This window comes from Eulemur rufifrons, chromosome 9, assembly GCF_041146395.1.
Source record: "Eulemur rufifrons isolate Redbay chromosome 9, OSU_ERuf_1, whole genome shotgun sequence".
NCBI lineage: Eukaryota > Metazoa > Chordata > Mammalia > Primates > Lemuridae > Eulemur > Eulemur rufifrons.
Window position 1 is genome coordinate 17,932,067 of NC_090991.1, and position 27,245 is coordinate 17,959,311.

Here is a 27,245-nt window from a genome sequence, read left to right on the forward strand (position 1 = left end):
CAAAAACGAACACAAGGCCATTTCCTGCCTCTAGGGCCCTAGTGGCAGGGCTCCACGAGGTGGGAGGGGGACAGTCCATAACAGCCTCGGAGGTCCTGGCAAGGGAGTCACTCCACCTCGCGGCCCCGCCCCCGTGGGCGTGGCCTCGCCCGGCACCAGTCCTGGGGAGGGGTGTGGCCAGGGCGGGGAGATGCAGACCCCACCCTCCGGAGGAGTCACGTAGCTCTGCGGCATCCGCAGCTTCATTTACCGAGCGAGCCAGAGCTGGAGCTGCAGTTGTTGCCGACCAGAGCCGGAGCTGCTAACTGGCTGCGCACAGGTAAGGCCTGGGTGAGGCGGGAGTTGCTCGGCATCTCCGCTTCCTCTCCTTGGCTCTTCCCCTTGGCTATCCTTCTGCTCCCTGAGGCCCCTGGATGTGCTTTTGCGGCTCTTTCCTAACATCCGTGATCCTTTCTGTCCACTTGAAGCCCCAAGGCTCAGCTTCTCCCATTCCACCCCTTCCTCTTACCTCTCCCACCTGGACCTCAGCTTTTCCAGTCCCCAATCTTCCTCTATCTCTTGGATTTTTCCTTGGGGTCAGCCTCTCCCACCCAGACCATTTTCATCTCAGCTTACTCCCTCTCCTCCCAGGGTAGGTCCCCTCTTCAGTTCTGCATTCTCTGCACCCTGGTCTGAGTCTGTCCCCCTGACTGGTTAGCTTGCATCACCATCGCCTTCCCCAAGTCTCCTCCCCACGCCTGCGTCTCCCTCCCTTTCTCAGCCTCTCTACTCACACTCCTTTCAGCCTTAATCCTCTGCCCTGTTTCCCTCTAGGTGTCTGAGTTGTGGGAAATTGAAGTGTTCCCTAATTCCCATCCCTCTCCCCACACAGGTAAAGTGCTCCTGGCACTGGAGATGACCTGGCAGCGTCACCTCCCCCAGCCTGCACATACCACTGTAGCTGACCTGTTGGCCCCCCTTCCTACAACACTTTGCAGTCCCACTGGGGCCACCCTTTGGCCCTGGGGTGGGGAGTAGGCAATAGGCATAGGCAGTCAGGTTTGAAGTACAGAAAAGAAGCAGCTGTGGAAGCCTGTGACTGGCATTTGTGCCATCCTTGCACCCTACCTGCTCCCCTCCTCCCAACCTTTTCCTCTAGAAGCTGAGGGAAGGGGGTGGTGATAAGTACTTTTGCCTCATTCTGAAGACTTGGAATTAAGTACTCTTGCCCTAGGGGCCCTGTTGAGGATGAGAACAGGAAGCTGGGAAGGCCAGGGCTTATGCGTACCTCAAGAAGGGGTCAAGTTCATGAAAGAAGGGCTGGCATCCTCAACTGGGCAGCAGATTCATAAGAAGACTTGTAGCTCCAGGGCTCCTCACCTCCCTACCCCCACCCTGCATCTTTCCCTGGGGCTGGGAAGGTTGCCCACCAGGGACAAAAGGAGATGTGGGAACTGGGGCCCTAAGCCTGCTAGCTGTCAGAGGGATTGGTGCCACAGTGATGCCTAGGACTCATGCCAAGGACTGCTGCCTGGTTCCCAGCCCTATACTTGATGGGGGAGGACATTTGGCCCATCTAGCCAGGAGAGTCAGCAAAGGAGGTAGTGGGTGAGGTCTAGTTTTTATGTCTTGTCTCCATTCCAGAGAGCTGCTGCCATGCCTCACTCGTACCCAGCCCTTTCTGCTGAGCAGAAGAAGGAGTTGTCTGACATAGCCCTCCGGATTGTGGCCCCAGGCAAAGGCATTCTGGCCGCAGATGAGTCTGTAGGTAGGTGGGAATCTGTGGCCAGGTGGCATGTAGGTGCCAAGGGAGCCCAAGAGACAGCCTTGCTGCCCCTCTTTGTTTGCTTCCAGGCAGCATGGCCAAGCGGCTGAGCCAAATCGGGGTGGAAAACACGGAGGAGAACCGCCGGCTATACCGCCAGGTCCTGTTCAGTGCCGATGACCGTGTGAAGAAGTGCATCGGAGGTGTCATTTTCTTCCATGAGACACTCTACCAGAAAGATGATAATGGTGTTCCTTTCGTCCGTACCATCCAGGATAAGGGCATTGTCGTGGGCATCAAGGTGCAGCCCCTGGCCCTGAGTGGGGGCTGGGTGTGGAAACAGGTTTGTGTAAGAGGGGTGGCAAGGGGACTCCTGCCTGGTTCAGCCCTCTGCCTGTGTTTCTCCTACAGGTTGACAAGGGTGTAGTGCCTCTAGCAGGGACTGATGGAGAAACCACCACTCAAGGTACAGGCTGAGTGGGCTTCAGGATCAGAGAGGTGTTAGGTGGTTGATGCTGGCAACAGGGGCAGGGTGATGAGGCTGGCACTATGCTTGCAGGGCTGGATGGGCTCTCGGAACGCTGTGCCCAGTACAAAAAGGATGGTGCTGACTTTGCCAAGTGGCGCTGTGTGCTAAAAATCAGTGAACGCACGCCCTCAGCACTTGCCATTCTGGAGAATGCCAACGTGCTGGCCCGCTATGCCAGCATCTGCCAGCAGGTATGTGTGTTGGTAGGGGCAGTCAGATGGGAGCTCTGTGACTGGTGGGAGAGGATTGTTGGGCTTTCTCCCATCTCCCCTATACCCCCTCCCAAGCCACTCTGCTCTTGCCTGCAGAATGGCATTGTTCCTATTGTGGAGCCTGAGATCCTGCCTGATGGAGACCATGACCTCAAACGTTGCCAGTATGTTACAGAGAAGGTAAGTCCACACCTGGCAGGGGTGCCTGTTCCCCAGAGTTCCTGGCTTAGGTCCCTAAGCACTTACCTCTGGGGTTCTTTCACTTGACCCAGAACAGGTCTGTGAGTCTGAGCCTGTCCTGAGCCCTCCCAGTCCATGCCACCCATCCCTAGACAGGGAGCATGGAGCAGTAAGCAGGGGGGCCCAGACCCTTAGTAAACCTCCTCTGATCCCCAGGTCCTGGCTGCTGTGTACAAGGCTCTGAGTGACCATCACGTGTACCTGGAAGGGACCCTCCTCAAACCCAACATGGTGACCCCTGGCCATGCCTGTCCCATAAAGTATAGCCCAGAGGAGATTGCCATGGCAACTGTCACTGCCCTGCGTCGCACTGTGCCCCCAGCTGTTCCAGGTACTACCCTGCTCCCTCATCTGCTCCTATCCCTAAGGCTCATCCTCAGGTTCTTCTTGTGGACTTCATGGGTTCCTTACCCTGGAAAAATAGGGGGTGGCCAGTTTGTCTTCTCTTCTCCACCCTAGGAGTGACTTTCCTGTCTGGAGGTCAGAGTGAAGAGGAGGCATCCCTCAACCTCAATGCCATCAACCGCTGCCCACTTCCCCGGCCCTGGGCCCTCACCTTCTCCTATGGGCGTGCCCTGCAGGCCTCTGCACTCAATGCCTGGCGAGGGCAACGGGACAATGCTGGGGCTGCCACTGAGGAGTTCATCAAGCGAGCTGAGGTTGGGAGCTAGAGGTGGTGGTGGTTGGGGGACAGCACCCAGAGGCTACTGCCTGGGTGGGATTTGGCACCTGTGGCCTGGCTGAGCCTGCTTTTCTCACTTCCCTTTTGCAGGTGAATGGGCTTGCAGCCCAAGGCAAGTATGAAGGCAGTGGAGAAGATGGTGGAGCGGCAGCACAGTCCCTCTACATTGCCAACCATGCCTACTGAGCATTCACTCCACACCACAACCCTTGGTTCAGCCACCTGCACCCACTTTTGCTTGTAGTCATAGCCAGGGCCAAATAGCCATGCAGAGCAGAGATGCCTTCATCCAGAACCAAGTCGACTACGTTTTGTCTCCTTCCCTCCCCTCTCCTATTGCTGCACCTGGGTCTGTAGGATGGGAAGATAGGGAGCCTCTCATGACTGGGCAGGAGAACTTGCTAGAAGTTAAAGCAGGATGCCTGGGTCTCCCACACTGCCTCTGCCAGCTCCCCCACAATTTCCCCATGATGAGGTAGCTTCTCCTTGGGCTCTCCTTGCCTGCCCTGTCTCCTGGGATCAGAGGGTAGTACATCAGCCCTGATTCATGCCTTGAATACATACCACACAGCAAATAAATGGTAGCAAAACATGCTACTTTGTCTGTCTGTTTCACACATCAAATTCCCACCTCCAAGTTTCTTATCTCTGCTAATTCTATCTCTGGGGCCTCTGATTCTGGAAGCGGAGAGGGCAGGATTTGAGTTTTACTGGGCTTCAAGTTTATGGAGGAAGGGCACACCCAGTCACCATCCCCAGCTCAGGCTCTTGACTGTTGATGTCCAAGGCTGGAGTGGGGCAGTGAGGAAGGCTGCTAGTCTTCCATGGACTGCCACATCAGTGGCACTAGAATGCAGCCACAGAAGATGGAGTGAGACAAGACTTGGGCAACTCTCGAAGGCAGATTTTGTGCAAGGCTCAAAGCACGGAGGCAGCAGGACAAGCTGGGATGAGAGTGGGTGGGATCTGGGTCTCACATCCTGGCAGTGTTAAGCCTTGCTGGGGTCTGACACATTCTGCTAGGAGAAGCCACAGCAGGAGGAGCACCTGAGCCTGCCTGACAAGGAAAACCCCCAAGGCTCTGGGCTGAGCAGGGTACCTAGGATGTTGCCAAGGGCTACGGACCACTCCCATTTGGGGTATGAGGAGGCACGGGGGGCGGGGGGCGGGGGGCGTGGAATTTGAGGGTCTGGGTGAGGGCAGACCTGGTGAGGCCTCAAGCTGAACTTTGACACGGGGCTTGGGTGTGACCCAGGGCTGAGAACCTGGGTCTATCTGAGCACATAAAAAGATGAGAGAACAAGCAGGATGTGTCCTGTGAGAACTCAGGAGGTCACCAGCACTCCACCCTGTGTGGCCTGACCTTATAATAACAAAATAGCTATCACTTTCAACTCTTTCTATGCGTTCCTGCCAACCCTGTTCTAATCACTTTACATGTATCAATTCATTTAATGCAACTCTATAGAGTAGGTACCATTATTATCCCCATTTTAACACGAGGAAACAGGCACAGAGAGGCAGAGAGAGATCTCAAGACCACTCAGGTAATAAGTGAAGCCAGGATTTGAACCGAAGTGATCAGGATCCAGAGTCTGGGCTTACGAATTCTCAAGATTTTTATCCTGACTTTTCCAAGTTGGAGATGAATTTAAAAATACTGGGAAGCTGGGCGTGGGGTGCGTGTATGTGTGTGTGCGCGCGTGAGACATCATCGCTTGAGCCCAGGAGTTTGAGAACAGCCTGGGCAACAAAGCGAGACCTCGTCTTTAAAAAAAAAAAAAAAAAAAAGGTACCAAGAGAGCCAATTATGCTAAAAAGCTACTAGCTTACCACCTCCGTTTCTGAGTCTTGAGGAAAGGGTGGCCAGAAGATAGGGATGATAAAACAATGATCGTGGTAGTTGGCATCTGAGGGCTTTCCATGTGCCAGACACTTTACGCGAATGCCTTCATTTAGGTAAATATCTCCACTTTTCAGATGAGACAACTGAGCCTCAGAGCTGCCCGTGGTTGCCAAGCTAGTATTTAACGACTGCAGAGTCTGCGCTCTTAATCCCTGAGGCTTGGAGTGCGCTCTGCTGGGAAGCGGGGGACGAAACACAGCCCCTCGCCCGCCTCTCGGTGCCCTGGTAACCTCCTTTCAGACTCCCCTAGCCGCTTTCTCCCGCCTGCAGGGCTGGAGTGCCGCTCGCGATTGGCCCGGATCGCTGCTGTGGTCCCGCCCCCTCGTTGAGGGGTTTCCGATTGGGGGAGGCTTACGCAGCCCCGCCCCGCGGCGCTCTGAGCAGCCGGAAGCGAGCATGGCGGCCGCGGGACCTGCGGCCACTGATCTAGGTGCTGTGGGCTTCGGGTGGGGGCCAGCAGCTCGCAGATTGCAAGGGGGGAATCCTGGGGTGGTGATTGTGGTGTGAGAGATGTCCTGCAGACTGGGGTGGGCGGGCGCTCGGGGGTGCTTCAGATGGGATCCCTTCAGACTTGGGCCGGGTCCCCTCGCGTGGGGATCCCTACGAACGCGGGCCGAGGGCCTCCGGGTGCCTGTTGCCCGGGCTCCTTCGCGTCGCGGGTGGGGCCGGCACCCGAGCGCGTTTTCGGCCCCTCACTCGGTCCCGCGTATCCTTAGAGGTGGTCCGGGGAAAGCGCGCCGCCCTCTTCTTCGCGGCTGTGGCCATCGTGCTGGGGTTGCCACTCTGGTGGAAGACCACGGAGACCTACCGGGCCCCATTGCCTTACTCCCAGATCAGTAGGCTGAATGCCCTGCAGGTGAGACTGCGGTGGGGGAGGGTCAGGGGCCAGCCCACCAGCGAGGTGAGACTCAGCTGATGGCCTTCATGCTCCTTCCCACAGCTCCGGCTCATGGTGCCTGTCACTGTCGTGTTTACCCAGGAGTCAGTGCCCCTGGAGGACCAGGAGAAATTGCCCTTCATCGTTGTGCATGAGAGGGAGATTCCTCTGAAATGTGAGCTCCTGGGAAGGTCAGGGCTGCCTTTCTGGTCTGAACTCAGTCCAGAGATGGGTTGGGTAGGAGGAGCATGGTGTACCATCAAGGTAGTTAAAAACTTATTCTTAAAGACCTCTCTGAATGAACAGAGTGTTTTGTTAGGGAAAAAAACTAGCTTGGCTGGTCTGATGGTAGTGGGTTATCAGAACTTACTAACATTGGTGTCATTAAAGTTGGTATTCAACTCCCCACTGCTAAATTTGACTGGCTTAAAAAAAAGAAAAAGAAAAAAACTAGCTTTAAATTCAGTGTCTGTCATTAAGGCAGTAGTTTTCTTCATACGTAATTATGCTACCTCATCAAAAGGAGTTGATGCTCATCAGAGTATAGGGGAGGAAGTGGAATGTAGTAGACAGAACAGAGTTTGAAATTTTTTTGTTGTTTTAAATTTTTTTAATTAATTAATTATTTATTTTTAGAGATGGTGTCTCACTCTTGCTCAGGCTGGTCTCAAATTCCTGAGCTCAAGCAATCCTCCGGCTTCGGCGTCCCAGAGTGCTAGGATTATAGGCATGAGCCACCACCACACCTGGCCTTTCCTTTTTTAAAATGAATTAATTATTCATTTTAAAACTCTTATTTCAGAGTTTGAAGTTAAATTGGATTTGTATATAGGCCCTATTCAGTTTAACATTAAACACTTTTCTGTTGGACCCTTTTCTTAGGTCCCAGGAATTTGGTAATGAATAAGAAATTGATAATGGTTTCAAGAAGTTCATAGGAAGGGGAGAAAGACACTTAAATAAAATAAATTATAGTAGAAGTTTACAAGAAACAGGGATTGCACATAAGAAAGAGGATTTAACTGTCTGGGAGGAAAGAAAGGCAGAAGTTTTGAGGGGTGTGATTTTTCAGTTGGATTTTTAAAGGATATGTAGGCATTCAGGTTAAATGGGGAGAGGAGGGAAGGAATTTCAGGCAGGGAGAATAGCATGAGCCAGTAATAAGGACAGCTAATAGCTGCTCACTGTGTGCCAGAAACTAGGTGAAGCATTTTATATGTGTTGCCTCATTTAGTTCTTTCTACTGTTGTGATCCTTGTTTTATAAATGAAGAAATTGAGACTTAGAGAGTTTAACTTGTCCAAGATCACACAGCTAGCAAGAGGTAGAGCTGGGATTTAAATCCAGGCCTGAGGAAGCTTACTTGAGCCCAGGAGTTTGAGGCTGCAGCGAGCTTTGATTATGCCACTACACTCCAGCCTGGGTGACAGAGTGAGACCCTTCTCAAAAAAAAAAAAAAAAAAAAAAAAATCAATCAATCCAGGCTTGACTGATTACAGTGTGCAAGGTTTTATTTTTTTATTATTACTATTTTTTGTAGAGATGGGGTCTTGCTATATTGCCCAGGCTGGTCTTGAACTTCTGGCCTTAAGTGATCCTCCTGCCTCAGCCTCCCAAAGTGCTGGGATTACAGGCATGAGCTACCACATCTGGCCCCAGTATGCAAGCTATTAACCAACAAACTCTACTCCTGTGTAAAAGCCTGGAGAGGTGAATCAACATGTTGGGGGAATCATGAGCGGTTTTACCTTACTGGAATGTGAAGTGAAAAGACTGGGAGTGATTAAAGATGTGGGCTGAGTCCAGACCATTAAGTGCCTGCATGCCATTTACTTTCTCACTCTTTAATCTTGGTCAAGACATTTTTTTAAAAAATCATATTTCAGGCCGGATGTGGTGGCTCACATCTGTAATCCTAGCACTCTGTGAGGCTGAGGTGGGAGGATTGCTTGAGGTCAGGAGTTCGAGACCAGCCTGAGTAAAGAGTGAGACTTTGTCTTTACTAAAAATAGAAAAATTGGTCAGGCCTGGTCGTGGTGGTGTGTGCCTGTAGTCCCACCTTCTCCAAAGGTGGAGGCAGGAGGATAGCTCAAGCTCAGGAGTTTGAGGTTATAGGGAGCTATGTTGAGGCCACTGCACTCTAGCCTCATGGACAGGGCAAGACCCTATCTAAGAAAAAAAAAAAAAAGTAAAGAAAAATAGAGCAGAACAGGGAGGTAGGGAATTTTCTTGGGGAATAGGAGGTGATTGCAATTTTAGGGTGGCCAAGGAAGACCTCATTGAAAAGACCTAAAAAAGGGAGTAAATTATGCAGATATGAGGTGGAAGGGAAGAGCATCTTGGCAGGGGAAAAGCAAGTCTGAGGTAGGAGCAGGTGTAGTACCTTTCAGGAACAGTGAGAATCTCATTGTGGCTTAACTGGGGTGAATGAGGGAGACAGAAAGAGGAAATAAAACCAGAGCAGTAGAGGGGGCCTGGATCACATAGGACCTGATAGGTTGCTGTGAGAATTTTGTCTTTATTCTAGATGAGAAGGGAAGCCATTGAAAGTGTTTTTGATTTGTTTTTTAAACATAACTACCATTATTACACCTCACCAACTTAGCAATAATTCCTTAATATCACCTAATTCTCAATCTATATTTAGATCTCCCCAGTTATCTCACAGATGTCCTTTCACAGCTGGCTTATTCTAATCGGGATCAACATATTGCATTTGGTTAAGTCTCTTTTGTCTCTTTTATTATACGTCAGCTCTTCCACCCCAGCCACATACACTTCTTGCACCATCGATTTGTTGGAGAAACCAGGTCATTTGTTATGTAGAACATCTTACATTTGAGATTTGGCAAATCGCTTTCTCATAGTTTCATTTAACTTATTTCTCTAGTATTCATATTTTTTTATAAAATGGTAGTTAAACCTAGAGGTTTGATTAAAGCCAGGTACAATTTTTCTAGGCAAGAATACTTTATAGGTGGTACAGTGTACTACCTATTGTGTTATATCATGAAGGATGTAATGGCTGGTTTTCCACTTTGGGTGATGCACAGATTATTTAGTGAGTTCAGGTATTTTCAGCCTTATCTCTGTATTTTAGGGTCCCCCGAACCTTTCACCTGATGGTTTTAGCATCTATCTGATGCAAGCATCCATTTCATTAGCAGTTACAAAATAGTGATTTTTAAAATTCTGTCATTTCTTCTAGCTGGAAGAAATATGGGACCTGGAATTCTATAAAGAGGAACTTTCCCAATAAATTTTTATTTTATTTATTTATTTATTTATTTTTAATTTTTTTTTTTTTTTGAGACAGCGTCTCACTCTGTTGCCCAGGCTAGAGTGAGTGCCGTGGCGTCAGTCTAGCTCACAGCAACCTCAAACTCCTGAGCTCAAGCGATCCTCCTGTTTCAGCCTCCCGAGTAGCTGGGACTACAGGCATGCACCACCATGCCCTACTAATTTTTTCTATATATATATTTTAGCTGTCCATATAATTTCTTTCTATTTTTAGTAGAGATGGAGTCTCGCTCTTGCTCAGGCTGGTCTCGAACTCCTGAGCTCAAACGATCCGCCCACCTCGGCCTCCCAGAGTGCTAGGATTACAGGCGTGAGCCACCGCGCCCGGCCCCAATAAATTTTTAGATTCAGCTCGTCAAGTTTCAGGAGGCAAAGAAATCCCTTTGAGATTGCCTTACATGTGCAGATTGACTTGGGGAGAACTGACATCCTTATAATATTTAGTCTTTCCATCTAGGAACCTTGTATGTTTTCTCCATTTTATTCAGATCTTTTATGTCCTTCAGTAAAGTCCTGAATTTTCTTGTTATAGTTTTATACATTTATTCTTGGGCATTTTTATACTTTTTTTGTGATTGTGATTTTTAAAAAATGATTACTTTTCTAACTGGATATTGCTGGTATTTATACAGCTATCGATTCTTGCATATTCTTGTATCTAGTCATCTTATTGAACTGTTAGTAGTTCTAATAGTTTTTCAGGTGGTTCTCTTTGATTTTCTTGGAAAATAATTATACTACTTCAAAAGTGGCCATTTTTTCTCTTCCTTGCAAATATTTATAAGTTTTATTTCTCTTCCTTCACTTATTACATCGGTCAAGAATTTCAGAAAGAACAAAGCTGAATAACAATGAGAATAATAGAGGAGATAGCAGGCATCTTTGTTTTATCGCTAACTTTAATGGGATTGTGTTTAGTGTTTTGTTGTTAAGTGTGTGTTTTGTTTTTTGTCAGGCATATTCATTGAATTTAATTATTTTGGGGCAACGATTGGAATGACCATGTGGTTTTCCTCCTTTCATCCATTAATGTAATGAATGTTGAAATAGATTTCCCAGTGGGAAGATACTGCAGACTGAAGGACAAGTGTGTGCACAGGTGGAGGCAAGAGATGGGGCAGATGGGTGTCATGTGTTTGATATCATCTATGCAGACGTCATTGGAGTTGGCTGTAGCTTCTTGGTCTTTCTCTGCAAACAACCATCTTGCTGTCCTCAGACTCTGGACAGTGTTAGGGCTGGGAAAGTGGGCAGAAGTCTGACACTTGCCCTTCTCATAATGCCGCTTCCTTTCCCTCCCAGACAAAATGAAAATCAAATGTCGTTTCCAGAAGGCCTATCGGAGAGCTTTGGACCATGAGGAGGAGGCCCTGTCATCGGGCAATGTGCAAGGTATGGGAAGGGGTGAGCACACCATTTTAACAAGAAGTCCTCTTTTTCCTCTGGTCGCTAAGTGTGTGGTTTTCATACTTTGTCTTACCTCTAAAACCTCTCTGGGAAGTCTGGGAATGAGGTACTGTGGGTTTCAGCCTGGGCCACTGAGGGCCAGAGAGGCAATTGGCTCACTACCCAGGTCTGGCCACAGTGTCAGCTGAATGTGAGTGGAGGGGTGGCTTAGGCACTCTGGTGGCCATGGGGAGATGGAATGGTGTTTTTGCTCCTGGTGTACCACTTGCTCTTGTCCCCAGAGGCAGAAGCCATGTTAGCTGAGCCCCAGGAACAAGCGGAGGGCTCCCTGACTGTGTACGTGATCTCTGAACACTCCTCACTGCTCCCCCAGGTAGGGTTAGCAGAGAGGCTGCGGCCTTACCTATCCCTTCAGCTCATCCTCTCCTGGGTCATCTCCTTCTTGCAATATTGCTACCCATTTCTTCCATTTGCTACAGAAAAGTCTCCAAATCTTTTTTAAAAAAATACCAAAGGTGATTTATTCATTGACTTTGGGTCTTTCTAAATCCAAGACTTAGATATGGTTAAAGTGCCAATGACCATTTAAAGTGGAAAAAAATAGGCCGAGCGTGGTGGCCCATTCCTGTAATCCTAGCACTCTGGGAGGCCGAGGCGGGAGGATCACTTGAGGTCAGGAGTTTGAAACCAGCCTGAGCAAGAAACCTGCCTGAGCAAGAGAAAGACCTTGTCTAGTAAAAATAGAAAAAAAAAATTAGCTGGGCGTGGTGGCACGTACCTGTAGTCCCAGCTACTTGGGAGGCTGAGGCAGGAAGATTGCTTGAGCCCAGGAGTTAGAGGTTGCTGTGAGCTGGGCTGACGCCACGGCACTCTAGCCTGGGCAACAGAGTGAGACTCTGTCTCAAAAAAAAAGAAAAAAGTGGGAAAAAAATAGTAGGATTATAACGGAGAAGCTGGTTTGAATGGGTTGTGAAATCTTCATGACTCCCCTTACTCCTTTCTTCTCTGGCCTCCACTTTTTCTTAAAGCATTCAGTGTCCCTCATCCCAGTTTTATCCTCCCTTTGGTTCCATCACATTGACTTTTTCATGTTACGAGCAGAAGGCCAGGTGGGAGACATACCATATACCATTTTCTTTTTAAATTTATAATAAAATCTTTAATTCTTATAAAAAATTAAAGGAAATTTAAAAAATTTATTAATTATGAGTACATGATAGTTGCATATATTTATGGGATACCTGTGATGTATTTGGTACAGGCGTACAATGTGTATTAATCAAGTCCGGGTAATTGGGGCATCCATCACCTTAGGCATTTATCATTTCTTTGTGTTAGGAACATTGCCGTTCTACTCTTTTAGTTATTTTAAAGTATACCCTAACTTACTGTTGATTATAGTCACTTTGTTTCACTATCTAATACTCTTCATTCTGAGTATCTAACTATATTTTTGTACCCATTAACCATCCCCACTTTGTCCCCCACTCCCTGCTACCCTTCCCATCCTCTAAAAGGAAATTTTAATGAACATTTATATACCCACTCCCAGTTAACAAACTATAGTATAGTGACATAGTCGGAGTCCATGGTTACACTCCACTCCCTTTCAGCCTCAGGCGACCATATTTTGTGTGTATCGTTTTCTTGCTTTTCTTTAAAGTTTGATCTCATGTATTGTATCTCTATAAACAATACATTTAATTTTACATATTTTTGAATTTATGTAAATGATATAATCCTGTACCTGTTCTTCTGCCACTTTTATTTTGTTCAACATTTACATTTGAAGGCCGGGCGCGGTGGCTCACGCCTGTAATCCTAGCACTCTGGGAGGCCGAGGTGGGCGGATCGTTTGAGCTCAGGAGTTCGAGACCAGCCTGAGCAAGAGCGAGACTCCATCTCTACTAAAAATAGAAAGAAATTATATGGACAGCTAAAAATATATATAGAAAAAATTAGCCGGGCATGGTGGTGCATGCCTGTAGTCCCAGCTACTCGGGAGGCTGAGACAGGAGGATCCCTTGAGCTCAGGAGTTTGAGGTTGCTGTGAGCTAGGCTGACGCCACGGCACTCACTCTAGCCTGGGCAACAGAGTGAGACTCTGTCTCAAAAAAAAAAAACAAAAAAAAACACATTTACATTTGAGAGAATCATCCATGATAATATGTTTAATTGAATCTGTGTTTCATGGTATAAACACATATAATTTATCCATTCTGTTGCTGATGGACATTTGGATTGTTTCCAGTTTTTTACTGTTATAATAGAAATAATGCTGTTGTGAACATTCTTGTACTTGCCTCTTTGCTGTGTGGCATTTTCTCGTGTCAAACTTTCCAGTTTGTTTATTCTGCCTTTCTTGGTCAGCATGCCATCTCTTAGTTTCCAGTTCACCAGCCCCTGAAGATTTAGATGCTGCCTGGACCTATGTCTACTGGGAAAGAAAAGGAAATGGAAACAAATGAAAACTCTCATATATACTCATAGCTCGGAAATGCTGAGTTAATAGCTCACTGTGAATCTAAAGAGGGGTGCCAGCCCGTTGGTCAGTGGCAAAAGGCCAGATTCTCAAAGACAGGAGCCAGAGTGCTTTTTGGCTTTCTGCCCTGAACCATGGGCATTCTGTCCCCTGCTCACTCCCACAGGACAAGATGAGCTACATTGGGCCCAAGAGGACAGCAGTTATTCGGGGCATAATACACCGGGAAGCCTTTAACATCATCGGCCGCCGCATAGTCCAAGTAGCCCAGGCCATGTCTTTGACTGAAGATGTGCTTGCTGCTGCTCTGGCCGACCACCTTCCAGAGGACAAGTGGAGCTCTGATAAGAGGCGGCCTCTCAAGTCCAGCTTGGGTAGGGTACCGGGCTTTGCCATAGGAAGGGAGAGGAAATGAGTTATGTGGGGCAGGAGGGGAATCTGCTTGCAAAATCCTTACTCCTTTCTTCTCTGGTCTCAACTTTTTCTTAAAGCACTTGGTGTTCCCCATCCCAGTTTTACTCTCCCTTTGGTTCCATGATGGCAACCAGTCCCATTCCAGAGGGGAAAAAAGTTCAGCTCAGCTAGGGGTCTGGGGTGTCCCTCTTTCTTGAGCCACAGGAGCTGCTGACTTCCCCAATTACTGTTTCTATAGGCTATGAGATCACCTTCAGTTTACTCAACCCAGACCCCAGATCCCATGACGTCCACTGGGACATCGAGGGGGCTGTCCGGCACTATGTGCAGCCCTTCCTGAATGCCCTCAGTGTTGCTGGCAACTTCTCTGTGGACTCGCAGGTGAGACTGGGAGTGAGTTGAGGAATCCTTTTCAAACTCCACATACATCTTTAGTGTTTGCAAATGCAGTCTGTTCTTCCACCTCTTAGAGCTTGCTGATTTGCTAGAAATTTCCTGTGTATTTGTATGTATGTGAGTATAATAAGGGCAGATACTGGTGTGTGTGTGTGTGTGTGTGTCCGTCCATGTCCCTCTGTCCGGCGATGGCACATTCTGTTCTCTTTCTTTTTCCTCCTTAGTGTCCAGCTGAGGGAGTTGAGTTCTGTCGGTGCTTTTTAAACAAACCACCTTCCTTGTGGCTCCCTCTGAGACCTGTACTCACCTGTTGTGGCTAGATGTTAATGCCTTCTCCCATCCTTAAGGAATTAATTTTTTTTTTTAATTCTTTTTTAAAAGCTTTCTGAAATATGTTAATGTAGTAACAATAAAGATGTGAAGAATGTAGCTTTCTGTATCATGCTATGTGCTTGGAGGGAAAACTTGTGGGAGAAATTTTTATGAGGCCGTAGTAGTGGGGGTAATTGCTTCTGAATAACTGGCTCGATTTGCTCTTGCAGGCACTGAATCACGCTGTTCTTTGTTTCCCTCTTTGGTTAGACTGTTAGGAAACCTGGTAAAATATGTGGTTTTCAAAGCATGCATTTAGGGTATTAACTTTACCCTTGGCTTCACTGTTTTTTTTTCCTGCGTATATTTTCTCTCGGCCCTGATTGTATCTTTGTAAGGCACCTCAAATCTTTTTGGTGAGAAAGTAGACTGTAAATCAATAAACAAAATAACCTCCTCCTTCTTTGCAGATCCTTTACTATGCAATGTTGGGGGTAAACCCCCGCTTTGACTCAGCTTCCTCCAGCTACTACTTGGACATACACAGCCTCCCCCATGTCATCAACCCCGTGGAGTCCCGACTGGGTGAGCTCCTGAGGCTGAGGGTCCTTCTGCCAGTCCAGGGAGGGGAAGGCTCAGCCTGGGGTTGGAGAGGGGTTGTATATAATGATGGTTCCCAGGCTGGGTTGGTCTGAGAGGATGGTGAGATTTAGGCTCCTTTTTCCTGATGCTCTGTTGACATCTCCATCTTCACACCCATTATGTCCACAAGCATTTATTTTTTTATTTTTATTTTTTTTGAGACAAAGCCTTGCTCTGTTACCCCGGGTGGAGTACAGTGGCATCATCCTAGCTCACTGCAATCTCAAACTCCTGGGCTCAAGAGATCCTCCTCTCCGAGCCTCCTGAGTAGCTGGGACTACAGGCGCATACCACCACACCCAGCTAATTTTTTCTATTTTTAGTAGAGACAGGATCTCGTTCTTGCTCAGGCTGGTTTCGAACTCCTGACCTTAAGCGATCCTCCCACCTTGGCCCCCAGAGTGCTAGGATTACAGGCATGAGCCACTGTGCCCAGCCAGCAAGCATTTATTAAACATGATTCCCTGCACTTTTTACAAACAAATGGTTAGACTGGGTCTGTCTCCCTGAAAGCCACGTAGGAAAGATATGACCACACGTGTAGTCATAGACAACAGCAAAAGTACGTGAAGGCGGACTTTGAAGTGATCTGCTGATTGAGGTTGAAGAACCTTGAAGTGAGGATTATAGTTTTTCATTTTGGGTATGGAACCTAGGAAGAGTAGGTGTGACCAAGAACTGTAAAACAGGCAAACCAAAGCAAGTATATCACAAACTGGAATTTCAGACACCAGAGGTAGGCCAGTGTGGACCAAGCGTAATGAGAAGGGTGGCAGGTGAGCCCTTAGCAAATGCTTTCTCCATTCATTCATTCAGCAAACATTGGCTGAGGGACTGCCTTGTGTCGGTGCTGAGTACAGAGATGGAAGGGCAGTTTAGACAAAGAGAACTATGAGCTTAGATGTGAAAGATGAAGAGAGCACAGACATTCGGGGAGCTCAAAGTAATTCAGTGTGGCTGAAATGTGAGTGAGTGACCAAAGATGAGGCTGGCAAGGCAGGCAGGTGCCAGATCATAAAGGACCGCGTGAAGGAGTTTGAATTTTAACAAGCCATTGAAGGGTACCAAGCAGGGAATTAACATGACGTTAGATTTATACTTGTGCGTAAAACTGTCTATAGTAATATGGGTGTATTGTGGCAGTGGCTAGGAGAACTGTGTTAGACGGTCAAGGGGGCGGGCCTTTTAGCAGGGGACAGGTTTTAGGGGCATTTTGGGGCTAAGAACTATGTTCCACCTGTGTGGCACATCTCGGGAGAACATTGAGAAGCCCTTTACCACAGAAGCCCAGGACGGGATTATGTCCTAGTGATTATCAGCTGGGAATCTGAGGCCCAGACTTTGTGGCCAGCAAGTTAGAGGCTGACCTGGAGTTGAGGTCTAGGTCCAACACGTTCTGCCTTCCGTTGTCTTTATGCCCCAGGATCCAGCGCTGCCTCCTTGTACCCTGTGCTCAACTTTCTACTCTACGTGCCTGAGCTTGCCCACTCCCCGCTGTACATCCAGGACAAGGATGGGGCTCCGGTGGCCACCAACGCCTTCCACAGTCCCCGCTGGGGTGGCATTATGGTAATAGTCACACTATGCAGACCCCAGAGCCCAAGCTTCTGGGACAGACAGATGTTCCCTGAAACTGTTCCTTCTGTTTTCCTTCTGGCGTCTTCCATGGCCCAGCCTGTGGGAGGGTCAGGCACCAGGGAGGTGAGGGTGTTTTGTGTTCATGCCCCTCCTCTGCCAGCCCCACTCATTCTTATTTCTGTGAATGTTTTCTGTGCTGTGACCCTTTCGCACTAACCAGTTTGCATTTAGTTAGGACTGTTCAGTGTCCATCTTAGATCTTGGCCTTAATTGTGGGAGTCTTGCAAGGTTGGGAACCTTGTCTCCCCTGTTAGACTGGGAGTTTCTCATGGGTAGAACTCTAAAATGGGATTTAAAAAAAATCTATTTTAAAAGACTTTTGAGGGGGTAATTGGGATAATTTATTTAAATCTCTTCCTAGTAGGTACTCAGAAAAATATTAGCTATACCATTGGGTTTGTAGCTTCTAAAGAGCAGAGAATATGTCTTCATTTTCTCTCATGGCCTCTAGACTGCCTGGGGTAGAGCTGTGCACAGTCTTGGTGTGATATTGTGGCAATCTCATTCCTCCTTTTAGGTATATAACGTTGACCCCAAAGCCTATAATGGCTCAGAGCTGCCAGTGAGAGTCGAGGTGGACATGGTGCGAGTGATGGAGGTGTTCCTGGCTCAGCTGCGGTGAGGTCCTGGGTGATCCACTTGGGGGCATGGCCATTGAGAGTCTGGCCATAGTCTCCATCGCTGTAGAAGGGGTTGCGGAGTGGAATGAAATCTCACCTGGTAGGGACACTTTGGCTATGCCAAGAGCCCCAGGGAAAGCTTCCCAAAGATACCATCATTCTTTTCCTAAGAAGGACTAGTAGCTGATAAAACTTGTTTTAAGAAGCTCATGAATGTCAGACCCATGGGGTGTGATTAGGGGTGCATAAGAAAATAGCTGTTGATTCTTGTGCTGTCTGATTGATTGAGAGTGGCTGCCGAAAGCCCTATGTTGAGGGTTCTAAGGCTGCGTCTGGGCTCAGGGAAGAGTATCCTTCTGATTGATCAGCAGTGTCTGTCATGGGTGCTGGCTTAGAGAAGCACAGCACATGTGCCTCGTCAAAGGTGGTCCTGGATCATCCCTTAACGCCAAGTCCCATTGGCCCCATTTGTCCAAAGAGACGGTAGAGAGGGTGAGGGCATTAAACAAAGTTGATTTTAACAGAAATATTTTAGCCATGGAAACTTTTTTCTGACAAGATCCTGAAAGTCTAGTATGGAAACAGGTGAAAACAGAAACACTCTGGTTGAAGCATGGATTGTTTGGTGTTGCCACTCATCCCCTAAGACCCTGAGGCACTTCCCTGCCACCCGTTATGGTTCTGGGTGCGACTGAAAATCACTAGCTTAGGACAGATATTCTAGGAATCTTAGCCATCATCTCCACCTTCTGGTCTCAGCCACCTTGATATTTTTTTTTTTTTTTTTTTGAGACAGAGTCTCACTCTGTTGCCCAGGCTAGAGTGCCGTGGCATCAGCCTAGCTCACAGCAATCTCAAACTCCTGGGCTCAAGCGATCCTCCTGCCTCAGCCTCCCGAGTAGCTGGAACTACAGGCATGTGCCACTACGCCCAGCTAATTTTTTTCTATATATATTTTTAGTTGGTCAGATAATTTCTTTCTATTTTTAGTAGAGATGGGGTCTCGCTCTTGCTCAGGCTGGTCTCGAACTCCTGAGCTTAAGGGATCCTCTCACCTCGGCCTCTCAGAGTGCTAGGATTACAGGCATGAGCCACCACGCCTGGCCAAGCCACCTTGATCTTAACTTCACTGTCCCTACAGGCTGCTCTTTGGGATTACTCAGCCCCACGTGCCTCCGAAGTGCTTGCTTTCAGGGCCTAAGAGTGAAGGGCTAATGACCTGGGAGCTAGACCGGCTGCTCTGGGCTCGGTCAGTGGAGAACCTGGCCACAGCCACCACCACCCTTACCTCCCTGGCCCAGCTTCTGGGCAAGATCAGCAACATTGTCATCAAGGATGATGTGGCATCTGAGGTAAGTGGGCAGGGGATGGATTCTGTAGCCTAGGATTGGAGTGGCCAGGCTGTGGTGAGAGCAGAGAGCAGGTAAGGTCAGAGTACGTGTGGGCCCACCCTCCTTAAGTGCCCCAGGCTTCTTCTACACAGCAGTGCCAGCTCCACAGATGAGAGTTTCAAGCCAACTCTAAGAAAACAAACCATAGTCCTTTTAGACTGAACTCCAAATATCCTGGGTGAAGGCAACCTCCCTGGTAGATGGAAGGCATAGTAAGGCCCAGCGCCCCTCCCACCAACGCCTAGCACTTACTGGTAACCCCTATTCCCTTCCCTCCCCAGGTGTACAGGGCTGTAGATGCAGTCCAGAAGGCAGCGCGGGAATTGGCCTCTGGGCACCTGGCATCTGCCTTTGTCGCCAGCCAGGAAGCTGTGACATCCTCTGAGCGTGCCTTTTTTGACCCCTCGCTCCTCCACCTCCTCTATTTCCCTGATGACCAGAAGTTTGCCATCTATATCCCGCTTTTCCTGCCCATGGCTGTGCCCATCCTCCTGTCCCTGGTCAAGATCTTCCTGGAGACCCGAAAGTCCTGGAAAAAGCCTGAGAAGATAGATTGATCAGGGCAGCATCTCAGCAGGAAGCCTTCTTTTCCGGCCAAGGTGGGAGGTGTCAGACTGAGAGGCACATCCATGGGGCCTGCCGGGTCTCCAGTCTCTGTCGGCTCTCCAGCAGCCAAAGTACAACACTCCAGGATGGATTCATCTTTCTTTCCTTTCCCCTTCCCCTGGCTCAGCTCCTGTCCCCCCACCCCCAGAAGCCTCAGAAGGCATATCATCTGGGTCTCCATGTTGGGCTTGAACTTGAAGGCCCCTGCCCATCTACCTCTGGGGCAGGGACAGCTTGTTGTGCTTTTGCCCCATTTCTTATCATAGGACACTCTTGCACTGAGAGGGAGTGTTAGGGGAAAGCCCTAGGTTGGATTCCAGCCTCCTCCCCTCCATGCTTCTCTCTTTTTTTTTTTTTTTAATTTTTTAATTTTTTTATTCTAAGAGACCAGAGGCGGTGGGGGGGGGGGGGGGGGCGGGCGGGTCTTACTCTGCTGCCCAGGCAGGAGTGTAGTGGTGTGATCATAGCTCACTGCAATTTGAACCCCTGGTTCAAGTGATCCTCCTGCCTCAGCCTCCTGTGTAGCTGGGACTACAGGGGTGTGCCACCACACCTAGCTAACTTTTTAAAAAAAATTTTGTAGAGATGGGGTTTCGCTGTGTTGCCCAAGCTAGTCTTGAACTCCTGGCCTCAAGTGATCCTCCTGCCTTGGCCTCTCAAAGTGTTGGGATTATGGGTGTGAGCCCTGTGCCTGGACCAGGCTTCTCTTTAACCTTCGAGGGAGAGCCCCAGCACTGCTGTGATAAAGGAGCCAGGCCCAGGTCACCTCTGGGACCTTCTCCCTCACTTCCCTCCCTCCAGGCTGGCTTTGCCTGTTGGGCACAGCATGCCAGCACTCCAGGAGGCAGCACCTTAGGTCCTGGTGTTGTGTGTGTGGCAGAGATTCTAGAAACTCCATATTTGGAATCAAGCAGTCCTGAATTCAAATCCTTGCTTTTGCGCTTATTGTCTGGGGAGCTTGGGATAAGTCGCTTAATCTCTGAGCCTCAGTTTTTCATTTGTTCAAATGGCACTGATGATACCTCCCTTATGGGGTGGTTGTGAGCATTAAATGTAATAAGCATGTGAAAGTGTCTGGCATATATTAGGTTGTTAATAAACACTGATTGAATATGAAGTATAAGCATACCTCATTCTTTGCCCATTCATGTGTAAGTAATGGTTTCCTGGTATCTGTCCTGTGCTCACAGGTCTCCCTTGCTTCCAGGTGGCCATGTGCCTTCCTACCTCTCTGTCCTGTAGGACCCTGGGGTGGCTAGACACCTGGGCTATTGTCCCTGGGAAAGTCCTGGGTTGCCCAAGGCTGTTAGCATCTGCTTCTGTTCTTTTAGCAAGGATTGTATGAGAGAGAATAGCTTGTATCAGTGAAAGCCCTGAGATACTAACTTATTCATCAGATCAAAAAAAGAATGCTCCCTGAGCACTAGCTGGGGTATTATAGAGAACAAAGTAGACAGGATCTCTGCTTTCAATGAGCCGATCTTTCAGGGGGAAGAGTCAGTGAACAAATAAAAATAATTTCACATAATGCATTAGAAAGAAAAAACAGGCCGACCAAATAAATAGTGACTAGGGGGAAGAAGTACTTTAGGCAGGGTGTGAGGGAGGGCCTTTGGCCAGACGACATTTGAGCTGAAACCACGAGAGAAGAGGCCATTTGGGAAAGACCCTGAGACTGGAACTCGCTTGAGGTGGGCAGAGAGGAAGGCTGGAACACAACGGATACGAGGGGAGGTAGTCAGGATCCCCTATAGTACTGAAAAAGTATCCGGGAAAATGAACGGGAGCTCCCGCACCCGCGGCCTCCCGGCAGGGGGGCGGGGGGCGGGGCCGGCGCCGGGGCGGTACCTGGCCCGCGGGGGGCGGGGCTGCGGACGCTCCCCCTTCCCCCGGCTCCAACCCGCGCAGGCAGCGGCGGCGGCAGCAGAAGCGCCGCGGCCCCGCGAGGCCATGAAGGTGAAGAAGGGCGGCGGCGGGGCCGGGACGGGGGCGGAGCCCGGTCCGGGGGCCTCGGGCCCGAGCTTGGAACCCACGCCGGAGCCGCAGGCGGAATCCGAATCCGGGTCCGAGTCGGAGCCTGAGGCAGGCCCGGGGCCCAGGTCGGGGCCGCTGCAGAGGAAGCAGCCGATCGGGCCGGAGGACGTGCTGGGGCTGCAGCGGATCACGGGCGGTGAGCACCGGCGAGGGAGCGCCGCCCGCGGGCCGGAGGGAGAAGCCGCGAGGGGGCCCTCACCGCGCGCCGAGCCCCGGCCCCCGCCCCCTTTCCCGCCTCCCCTCCCCCACCCGGGTCCCCCTCGCCTGTGTCCCCTACTCTCCCTCTGCCTCCAAACCTGAGATCTGTATGTCCTCCCTTCTCCTGATCTCCCTGTGGACCTCTCCTCTCCCTTTAGAGATTTATTTCCACCCCACTCCTTCCTTGTTGAGGGGTCCATCCCCTTTTCCCATGGCGGAGGTGGGGCAGCAGCCGCAACTGTAACCCTTTCCCCCTGGAGTCTTTGGAGCCCTCGAGGCCCCGTCTCTGCACTAATGAGGAGGGGGCTGAGGGCAGTCTGTCCTACCCCCCACGCTGGAGGCTAGATGGAGGCTGAGTTACTTAGGAGGGGTTAAGATTCTTCAAGTCTCTCTAACCATTAAAACCTTCACCCTGATCCCCCAGGAAGACTTGGGGCCATTTTCCTTCTCAAGAAAAGAACTGAACAGGAAGCTTCGGTGCGCTGGCTGTGGGTCCTGTGGTGGGAGTGGTTTAATACCCCTCTAAGCCTGGACGAGGGCTTGTTCTCTTCTGGGGGCTCTCTTACCAAGGGGGGGAGTGGTCTCCACTGTGGTTAAGTTTCTGAGCTGGACTGCCTGGCTTGGAGTCGCAGCTTTGCCATATAATTGGCTGTGTGACCTTGGGCAAGTAACCTCACCTTTCTGAGCGTGTTTCTTCATTTGTAAAATGGAAATAATGACACCTACTTCATAAGGTTATTGTGAAAACAAGTCTTCTGATTTTGTGCAGTGCCCGGCATGCTGTGTGTGTTCTGTACATAGGGCTCTGTTGTCAGTAGTATTTCAGACCCCACCGGGCTGCTCATGGCTGCTGCCTGGGCATTCGGGGCAGGGGAGGAGGTCATTGTAGGCAGGGAACAAGGGCTAGGAAGCCTCACTCGAGCCTTGAAGAACAGGAGGTATCTGGAGAGACAGTGGCCCTCCACCTAGGACTCAGCAACCAACCCCGGCTCCCTGTGAGAGAGCAACTCTTGGGAGCCCTCTCTGTGGGGGTGGGGGCTCAGGCATTGGAGCGGACCTGAGCCCTGGAGCTGCAAGAGCAGCAGAGCCCAGGGCTCCCAGACAGAGCTGTGGAGGGGACCGTGATGGCAGGCCCGAGCCTGTGCACCTGTGTCCCTGGGGGCCCAACTCCTCCCTCCTCTCTGAGCGAGGCAACAGCCATTCTTGGCTGGGCCCCCAGAGTGCTGAACTCCTTTACCCAAGCAGGCATCGGTGGAGGGAGGGGGCCTGGACCAGGCTGATGTGGGGGCCACTTGGGCTGCAATATGCAACAGCAGCATTTAGGATTCAGCTTAGCTCTGGGGTAGAACTTCCTCAGAGGAAGTGCAGAGGTCAGACTGACTGGGTCCTGGCTAACTCTGGAGGTTTATTTTGTACCTAGAGGTGGCTTCCAGCTCATGTACCACCATGTGTCTCCTAATTTGGAGGAAATTCATAGCCCTTAGTAGAGATGGGGTGTCTGTCGGGGATGAGTAGGGGGAGGGGCTTCATGAGAGCCCCTTCCTGTGCAGGAGCTGAGAACAGGGTTCCAGGGCTCTCCGCCCTGGCACCCCTGCCCGGTCTCTTCTGACCCTAATCACACAGGTCTGAGGTTTGCTGTTCCTGGATTACTGGGCCCTGAATCCAGCTTAGGAAGCTATTTGTGGCGGAGGGGAATAGAGCGGTTGTGTTCTGAGCCCTTGGCCACTCTGCCCCGTGTTCTGGCCTGACCCTGGGGCCCAGGCCTCATCCTTCGCAAAGGGAGGGAGGGCCATGGTGCTCTGAGCCATAGGCATCCCCTGCTTCTCAGCTGTAAGGACAGAGAGATGGATAGATTGAGTTTGCAGAAGAGACTGAGGTCACACTGCAGGAAGTTGTTCCCAAATGAGAGGAGGGGCTCCGAAAGTTGGAGAATGGGGTAAAAAGAGAGGGCCTCACAGGGAGCTGGGAGTTGGGCAACTGGGATCCTGCTCCCAACTCTGCCACCTCCTCTCCCTGTGCTCCGCACCTTCTTTCTATAGCTTTGTACAAGTGCTTGCTTCTGTGAAAACAGGTGCACAGGTTGAGGTAGGGGCTGCCCACTTCCATTCCCATCCTTTTTCTCCCATGGGCCATGGTAGACAGGTGAAGGCTCAGGGCCCTGTCTCTTCCCCAAGCCTTATGTATTCCCTGGTGGTCCCCAAGGTGCCAGTTGGCTGCCAGGAGGGCTTCCTGGAGGGGGCTGCCCCAGGCTGCGGGAAGATGCAGGCCTGGGGAAGAGAGAATGACTTTATATTAACTTCCTCTTCCTGCCCCAGGGGAATAGGATATGGCCCAGTGACCTGGAGGGTGATTTCCAGGCCTCTACGGGCCACCAGGGAGGATGTGATGCTGTGCAGGCGGACACCTCTCTGCTCCTTCCCGTTTGTTGCCAGGGCCGCCGTGAGCACTTGCAGTTGCTGCTGCGAGAGCAATGAGGGTTAGCTCTGGCCCTGTAGGTTCCTGAGCCTCCCTCAGGCAGGGGCCCCCACAGTTCTTGGTTCCCCTTCTGGGCCTGAGGACTCCCCTTTCCCGCATCCACACCCTCTGCTGCACCCGCCACACCCTCTTCCTGGCCTGGCCTGTGCTCTTTTCTGTAGGGGTCGGGGAGAACTTTCCCTCCGGGGGGTGGTTCAGAGCCAAGGCTGGATAGATGACCTCTAAGGAGGTCCCCTCTGTTTGCTACGACTTCCTCCCATTTGGAGATCAACAAAGGATGGGAGCAAAGTTGGCTGACTTCCCCCCAATATCCCAGGCTCTGGGCTTGAGTCAGCAGAGCTTTGGCTAAGCTGCTTAAGGGAACTGGGCTTGCATAAGCTGCTTACAGAGAGAGGAGGGGGCGTGGGGAGTGAGGAGGAACAGGGAAGGGGTTGTTCACCTGCCCCAGCACCGCATGTCAGGGAAAGTCCCTTCAACCTCGGCCTCTCCTGGGGTGGGGGTGGGGTATTCTCCAGAGAGGACTGTGTCTCTCCCAAGGCAGAGCCATGTCACCCCCTTTAGAGGGAGGTTCCCAAAGGCAGGGCTTTATCTTCTGTCTCATGATGGGGGTTCCCACCAGATTGGAGACCCATTTGGTACAAAGACACCAGCCAGCTCTGCAGGCAGAGGCCAGAATAAGGGCCCTTAAGTCCAGGGTGGGAGGGAAAGTGTGGGGGAGGTGGCCTGCCCTCTACTCTTCTCTGCCTGTCCTTCCCTGACCCCCAGAGGCCACTAGGATGGGCTGTTCATCCCCCACTAGATCTCCATATGTCTCTTCCACACTGTAGGGGCTCCCCCAGGGCAGGGACTCAGTTCTCTCCTTCCTAGGGCTCAGAGAAAGTGGGAGCTCGTCCAGGTTCCACAAAAGCTGAGCAGGCAGCAGGGACTTTTGGGCCCCTTCCTTGCTCAGCCGCCTGTCTCCCCTAGACTACCTCTGCTCCCCCGAGGAGAATATCTACAAGATCGACTTTGTCAGGTTTAAGATTCGGGACATGGACTCAGGCACGGTCCTCTTTGAAATCAAGAAGCCCCCAGCCTCAGGTGAGTGGGCTGGGTGGGCCATTCACAAGGGGAGGCCAGCAAGCGCTGTGGAGTGGGCCGCAGAGGAGTCCAGCAGAGCCGGGGCTTGGACCTGAGCTTTCTCAGGAGTCTGCAGGCCCATCTGTTTCTGGGGTTGGACATCTTGGGAGGATAGTCCTGCCCCTTTGTGCCCTGCCAGCCTGCCCTCTGCAGGCCTCCCTGGGAACTGCAGCCCCCCAGGCCCCAGGTCTCTGCACCCTGTGGCCCTGGAACCTCAGTTGAAATTGGTGACCCGCTGACCTAGCACCCCCAGGTGGCACCATTCGGCCAAAGGTCTGAACTCTCGCTATGCACCAGAATCTTCCTAGGGAGTTTTAAGAATTTAGACAGATGGGGGCCCTGGAGTGGAACCCTGGGTGGGCAAGGGCCCCCCGCCTGAAGCCCACTGAGCCCCAGCTGGGGTACATTGCAGAGCGGTTGCCCATCAACCGACGGGACCTGGACCCCAATGCTGGGCGCTTTGTCCGCTACCAGTTCACACCTGCCTTCCTCCGCCTGAGGCAGGTGGGAGCCACGTGAGTCACCGGGCTGGGGTGAGGGCTGGCGGTGAGGAGAGGGAGGGGGTGAACCCTTCCTGAGTTCCTACTGAGCCTCTCCTAGGGGTGGTGTCCTGAGCCCGGTGGCCGGGTGGCTTAGCTCAAGGCCAGACTCAGGCCGCCCCCCTTCCCTTTGCTCAGGGTGGAGTTCACAGTGGGAGACAAGCCTGTCAACAACTTCCGCATGATCGAGAGGCACTACTTCCGCAACCAGCTGCTCAAAAGCTTTGACTTCCACTTCGGCTTCTGCATTCCCAGCAGCAAGAACACCTGCGAGCACATCTACGACTTCCCCCCGCTCTCTGAGGAGCTGAGTGCGTGGGCAGGGCGTATGGAGGCCGGGGAAGGGGCCCCTGTAGAGGCCAGGCCGGGGGCTGGAGGGGTGCCTGTGGGGCTGACCCTCTTTCTTACCGCCCTGGGTCTCTTTTGTGTCTAGCACCATTCCCATGTCATGTATAGGGGAACAGGCTCCAAGAGGCTGGGGAACTCTCTGAAGTTGTTTAGCTGTCCCTGTCCCCCAGTCCTGAAGCCTCAGGCTCCTGACCTTAGCCCGGCCTGGCTGGGCCTCTCTTGCAGTCAGCGAGATGATCCGTCACCCGTACGAAACACAGTCTGACAGCTTCTACTTCGTGGATGATCGGCTGGTGATGCACAATAAAGCAGACTATTCCTACAGCGGGACCCCCTGACCCCCAAAACCACCCCTTACCCCAGGAGGCTCTGGTCCTGGGCCCTGAGCTGTGACCTCCCCAGCACTCACCTCTCAACCCCTGGGCTTCTGCTTGGGGGGTGTTCCAGGAGCCCTGGACGCGGAGTCAGCGTTGGGAGGAAGGGTGCCTGGTACCCCCAGTCCAAGCCCGTGAACCCCAGGGGGCCTGGCACATAGGGTGGGTGGTGGGGGCGCTGTATGCCTCCATGTCCAGGAGCCTGTGACAGGAGCAGCCAGGACTTCTGGACAGCTTAGCTGGGCTCTCTTGGGCCCAAGATTCAGAATAGTGTTCCCCTATCCAGGCTGTGACTAGGTAAGGGCAGGGATCCATTCCCTGTCCCCTGCCTGCCACCTTCAGGCCATTTAGAGTTGTCAATTTACAAAGATCCATGGTGCCCTGGCCCCAGCCCCTGCCCCAGCCTCCCCCGGAAGGGCCGAGACACTGCCTGAGGTGTGGGCGGGAGGGCCCGGGTTGCAGCCTGTGGTAGGAGCTGGACCAACTGTACATAGTTTTCAATAAACTTTCTCCTTTTCTGTTCTCTGGTGTGGGCCAGCCTGTGCGTGTGTGGGCAGTGGGGGTGTATAGGCAGTAATGTGCTCAAGGTAGTAAAAATCTCCCCTTCCCAATGCCCTCTGACCCTCGAGTCCTCCTGTCCCCTGATTCTCTGTCCCCTGACACCATGCTCAGTGTCTAGTCAGCAGTTAGAACACGATGGAGCTGGAAAAGGTTTTTGCTGTGAGGGAGGAGACCTAGCTCCGAGAGGGGAAGCTTTGGC

General features: G+C 51.1%; 3 protein-coding genes across 3 annotated transcripts; all 3 read left to right on the forward strand.

Annotated features, from left to right (window-relative positions):
* The first annotated feature begins 293 nt into the window (after positions 1–293).
* On the forward strand, positions 294–3,999 carry ALDOC (aldolase, fructose-bisphosphate C). Its single transcript, XM_069480982.1, has 9 exons — positions 294–319; positions 1,624–1,747; positions 1,834–2,045; positions 2,156–2,210; positions 2,304–2,464; positions 2,582–2,665; positions 2,882–3,056; positions 3,185–3,384; positions 3,498–3,999. The coding sequence occupies exons 2-9, from the start codon at positions 1,636–1,638 to the stop codon at positions 3,591–3,593; spliced, it is 1,095 nt and encodes a 364-aa protein (XP_069337083.1). The 5' UTR covers positions 294–319; positions 1,624–1,635; the 3' UTR covers positions 3,594–3,999.
* Positions 4,000–5,703: 1,704 nt separating this feature from the next.
* Positions 5,704–19,759, forward strand: PIGS (phosphatidylinositol glycan anchor biosynthesis class S). The gene is made up of 12 exons (XM_069480983.1): positions 5,704–5,743; positions 6,030–6,169; positions 6,254–6,365; positions 10,793–10,882; positions 11,179–11,270; positions 13,546–13,753; positions 14,032–14,174; positions 14,972–15,086; positions 16,567–16,712; positions 17,299–17,399; positions 18,543–18,753; positions 19,074–19,759. Exons 1-12 carry the CDS (start codon positions 5,710–5,712, stop codon positions 19,347–19,349), a joined length of 1,668 nt encoding a protein of 555 aa, XP_069337084.1. The 5' UTR covers positions 5,704–5,709; the 3' UTR covers positions 19,350–19,759.
* Positions 19,760–21,309: 1,550 nt separating this feature from the next.
* UNC119 (unc-119 lipid binding chaperone) lies at positions 21,310–26,958 on the forward strand. Its single transcript, XM_069480984.1, has 5 exons — positions 21,310–21,568; positions 25,072–25,185; positions 25,637–25,739; positions 25,902–26,074; positions 26,337–26,958. Exons 1-5 carry the CDS (start codon positions 21,349–21,351, stop codon positions 26,447–26,449), a joined length of 723 nt encoding a protein of 240 aa, XP_069337085.1. The 5' UTR covers positions 21,310–21,348; the 3' UTR covers positions 26,450–26,958.
* Positions 26,959–27,245: the final 287 nt, after the last annotated feature.

Coding starts and splice junctions, on each gene's coding strand:
- ALDOC (XM_069480982.1), top strand. CDS start 1,636: ATGCCTCACTCGTACCCAGCCCTTTCTGCTGAGCAGAAGAAGGAGTTG. Junction 2,046..2,155: donor GCATTGTCGTGGGCATCAAG/GTGCAGCCCCTG, acceptor TTTCTCCTACAG/GTTGACAAGGGTGTAGTGCC. Junction 2,465..2,581: donor ATGCCAGCATCTGCCAGCAG/GTATGTGTGTTG, acceptor TCTTGCCTGCAG/AATGGCATTGTTCCTATTGT.
- PIGS (XM_069480983.1), top strand. CDS start 5,710: ATGGCGGCCGCGGGACCTGCGGCCACTGATCTAG. Junction 10,883..11,178: donor GTCATCGGGCAATGTGCAAG/GTATGGGAAGGG, acceptor TCTTGTCCCCAG/AGGCAGAAGCCATGTTAGCT. Junction 14,175..14,971: donor ACTTCTCTGTGGACTCGCAG/GTGAGACTGGGA, acceptor CCTTCTTTGCAG/ATCCTTTACTATGCAATGTT.
- UNC119 (XM_069480984.1), top strand. CDS start 21,349: ATGAAGGTGAAGAAGGGCGGCGGCGGGGCCGGGACGGGGGCGGAGCCC. Junction 21,569..25,071: donor GCTGCAGCGGATCACGGGCG/GTGAGCACCGGC, acceptor TGTCTCCCCTAG/ACTACCTCTGCTCCCCCGAG. Junction 25,186..25,636: donor CAAGAAGCCCCCAGCCTCAG/GTGAGTGGGCTG, acceptor GGTACATTGCAG/AGCGGTTGCCCATCAACCGA.